This window comes from Eurypyga helias, unplaced genomic scaffold, assembly GCF_000690775.1.
Source record: "Eurypyga helias isolate BGI_N326 unplaced genomic scaffold, ASM69077v1 scaffold15538, whole genome shotgun sequence".
NCBI lineage: Eukaryota > Metazoa > Chordata > Aves > Eurypygiformes > Eurypygidae > Eurypyga > Eurypyga helias.
Window position 1 is genome coordinate 2,515 of NW_010266388.1, and position 3,897 is coordinate 6,411.

At 50.9% G+C, this 3,897-nt stretch overlaps 1 protein-coding gene across 1 annotated transcript in view; it reads left to right on the forward strand.

The window, feature by feature from the left end:
• Nucleotides 1-2,279, forward strand: part of LOC104513639 (BTB/POZ domain-containing protein KCTD2) — a gene marked incomplete at its 5' end in the record, with an annotated part of 4,455 nt that extends 2,176 nt beyond the window's left edge. The window contains 2 exons of the mRNA XM_010157068.1: nt 1,564-1,689; nt 2,250-2,279. Of these exons, the coding sequence (XP_010155370.1) occupies nt 1,564-1,689; nt 2,250-2,279 (156 nt within the window). The remainder of the gene's footprint in view (nt 1-1,563; nt 1,690-2,249) is intronic.
• Between the last annotated feature and the right edge of the window lie 1,618 nt (nt 2,280-3,897).

The following is a 3,897-nucleotide window of genomic DNA, read 5'->3' on the forward strand; positions in this document are numbered from 1 at the left end:
TTCCCATGCAGAAATGAGCCCTGCTGGGAGGCACGTTATAGCTGCAGCCTAATGCCAGGGTCATTGCCCTGATGTGCAACCCAGCAGGGCTCCTGCCCTCCCCCACCTCGCACCACTTGGCATACGGAGACATGCAGGGAACGACGGTAACGCACCTGCATACCGGGGACACAGAGAGCCTATAGCTGAACCATAGCCTGGGCGCCAGAGACGGAACAGAGCAGACATGCCTCTCCGGGCTCTTTGGATCCAGTCACTCCGTACCAGCAAGGACTGGTTCAGAAACCTGCAGGAAAGCCAGAAGCTGTAAAAGCTGCTGCAGCCTTACTGTCTGTCAGGCATGGTTCTCAGAGGAGCATGTGGCCTTTCAGGTTCTCTGCCTTCTACCATTCAGTCCTGCTTAAATTAAGGAGGGAATAGAAATTTGCTGTTTTAAACAGAAATCCATTCTCCTGTCCGCCCACGGTTCAGTAGCCTGGAAAATTGCTGTCTTTATCGAAAGGCACTTTGCATTGGTTGAGTCAATAGTGGTGTGTGGTATGGAAATAGCCAGGAGCTTGCAGTCAGGATGAGGAGCAGGGAAGCAAGAGGAGAAAAAATATTTTATCCTGTGTCTATCTTTTGCCTTCAGCACAAACATCAAAACCTACTTAAAACAGTACTGGAGGTCAGTCAGTACGACAGGTCCCCCCCCGCCTTCCTGCAGCTGGGCTGTAACTGTGTGGACAGTCATCTGTCCAGGAAGGCTGCTGGCTGCATCTGCCTCATGAATATGGAGCTCTCTCTTCTAAAACCCCTTAGGGCATGGAAGTTGGGGTGCACGCTGCATATTAAAGTTTCCTGGATATACACAGTTGATAAGATTCACGTTGCTTTCTTCAGATTACTTAATTTATTATCTGGAAAGCAGAACCGAGTTGTGAATGATGAATTAGCTCTGCACTCCAGGATGTCCTTTTAATGTAATAATGATAAATGAGACAGATGGGATTTCCTGGATCGAGTCCAGGCCCCTCATCACAACGGTAATAGAATATAATCCCATTTATACACTATCAAACTCCATCTTGACAGCATCTACGTAAAGAATGGTGCCAGCCTGCCACATGTCCCCTAGTTAATCTAACATCTGTCTGCGGTAAAGAACTGCCTTTCCAGTTTCTACGCACCAAAGTCAAAAGGGGAGCTGAGAGCAGAGTTCCATGTGGTCTGGACCGGGAAGCCTGTGCTGCCTGTCCCGGATCAGCTAGAGATTATCTGCTGTAAAATCTGACATGCTTCTCCTCTTTCTGCCCCCAGGAACTGGGAAGTGTTCGGTTGTGTTCAGCATTACAGTTTCAGGCTGGGATTCCTTCCTGGGGCTCCAGGTGTCACTAGAGAGCTCTGGAGCTTGGCTGTGTCCCTGCCTTAGCACAGGGAAGCCTGTGGCACTGGAGGCGGTGGGGGGGACACTTCCGGTCCAGAACAGGCCTGACTTGCAGTCAGACCTCGCAGAGCAATCGTAGGAATAAAGAAAGTGTCAGTATTTATTGGTAGTGACCTTGGCTCTCTCCTGCGGCACAGCTGATCAGCATTGGATCTTCCTATAACTATGGAAACGAAGACCAGGCAGAATTCCTCTGCGTTGTGTCCAGGGAGCTCAACAACTCCACCAATGGCATTGTCAAGGAGCCGAGCGAGAAGGCAAAGGTAAGGCATCTGCTTGGATGCGTTGACTTCAATTCCCTGTGCCAAGAAAAGGCCCTTCTCACACTAGCAGGTCCAGGGTTTTTCGTAGCAGTTCTGTGTACCAGCTTTACTATTGGAAGGTTTTTATATCCAATATCCTTCTTCTCTTGGAAGGTTTCGTGCTTTAAAGCAGGACAAGAGCTAAGGCTCTTGGTGTGTTTCAAACTACGGCAAAAATCCTATGGAGGAAAGAGATGGACTCGGAAAAGGAGACAGTATAGCAAGGACCTTTGAGATTGGTCACGTCTTGTGGCTGAAGGATGTTGCAGGGAGAGACAAGCTTTTTTTTTCCCTCTTTCAATCCATGCTTTTCTTTTTCCCCCTGGGATAGCAACAAAGTTTTCTTAACTCCTGGCAGGCACGTCAGCAGGATTTCTGGAGGAGGGGCCTTACCCAGCCTGTTAGAGTAGCATAAAACCCCGCACGCTCCTCTCGCGTTGGTCCATCTCCCCTTTCTCCGCACGCGAACTCCTGCATCTCAACTTGTCCAGGGTATTTATGGAAGCTCTCTTCTTTTTCAGATTCTTCAAGAGCGAGGATCCCGGATGTAATTTGAGCGTCCGCTCCGTTAAAACTCCCGGATATCCCAGGGCAGCCTGGCTGGGCAGAGCACCTCTCCGCAGCGCAGCCTTGCCCTCGCGCAGTAACCAAGCTAACGCAAAGCAAAGCCGAGCCTGTCCTGCCGATGGCGAATAATTCTGGTCGTAACCAAAGGCTTCCCTCTTACCCTGGAAACCGAGGAAGGAAAAGACTTTTCCAGCCGGATAGTCCTTTCCACAAGTATTTGTTTTATTTTCTTGGCCAGCGCTGTATTGAATTTTTCCAACAATGGCTGGGCCGGATTCCCAGTCAGAGCCTTTGCAAAGGTTGCTCAGGTCCGCAGGCCCCTGCGATCCGTCCCACTTTCCGCGGGCTGGCGTAGGTGGGAGGATCTGGATGGAAGCTGTGCCCTTTCTTGCACCCCGGTCTGCCACCAGAAAAGCACAGTGACCTTGCAATGCCCTCCCCCCGATCAGCCAGCCCTTCCCCAGTCAAGAACAGGGCTTTAAGAGGAGGAACAAGACAACCACTCCTAAAAAACCCACACCACCTTTTCCGTTCTCACTTGGCGTCTGTTCCTCGTTCAGTTCCGAAGAGCTGAGTTTAGGTACCGAGGGGGGGAGTTGCCTACATCTAACACTGGGCTCGCTGCTGACACCATCACGTGTGGGCTCCTGGTGTTTTCCAACGCCCATCACTTCGCATGCGTCAACAAGGAGACCTGCGTTCCCCCGGAGCAGCGACGGAGGGATCGCTCTTCTTCAGCAGAGAGGGGTGAAGGGCAGAGTGGTGACATCATCTCCTCCAACACCCCGCCACGGCCATATCTTAGCCTGGTGCAAAGTCACGAGGTTAGGGACTTGTTGCTGCCAAGTTCAGCTTTGCCTTGTTTATCTCCAGCAGTGCGGGCTCTGTCTTCTTCCTTCTCGGCCGGGGAGGGCGTCGGGCAGAAGTCCTCTTGTACTGTAGCAGGCAGGTAGGTTGGTTCTAACCCACGAGACCCTTTGCAGAGGAAATACCCGATTTACACGCAGTGATTTATCTGCAGCCCCCTCGTGTCCCCACCTTGAAGAGCTCACCTCCAATTACAGAGGGGCATCACAGAGTTGGGGTGGGGGGTTTTGGGGAAAAGTTGCCAAACTGTTGTAATGTTTCTTGTCCAAAGTGATGTGTCGACTTCTGTGATTTTTCCTTCTCTTTTTTGGGGTTTTGTTTTTTTTTTTTGGAATGCCTTGGATGGATGTGCAAAATGTTCGTTTGTGCCTCTCTTGAATTCTGATATTAGCCAAACCGCAGTCACTGGTTCCCCTCTGTCAATCTGTGCCGTCCCTAACCGAGGGCACGTCCCTCCTAGTCTGGTAAATGGTATTTCTTAGGAATTCGCTGCATGTTTTTCCCCCTTCATCCCAGCTTCATTCTTTGTAGCCCAAGTGTCCGGGCACTTGGATCTTTTTGAGTCAATTCCAAACCCACATTAAACACAAAGCTTCGGCGATGCTGGAATTCACAGACCTTGACAAGCTCGGAGCAGAGGCCTCTTCATGAGGTACCCGAAAATTCCGCACCGGGACTGAGGAGCTGGGCTCCTTTCTGGAGGACTTCAGCTGCCTGTGGTCTCCTTAAAGCGTG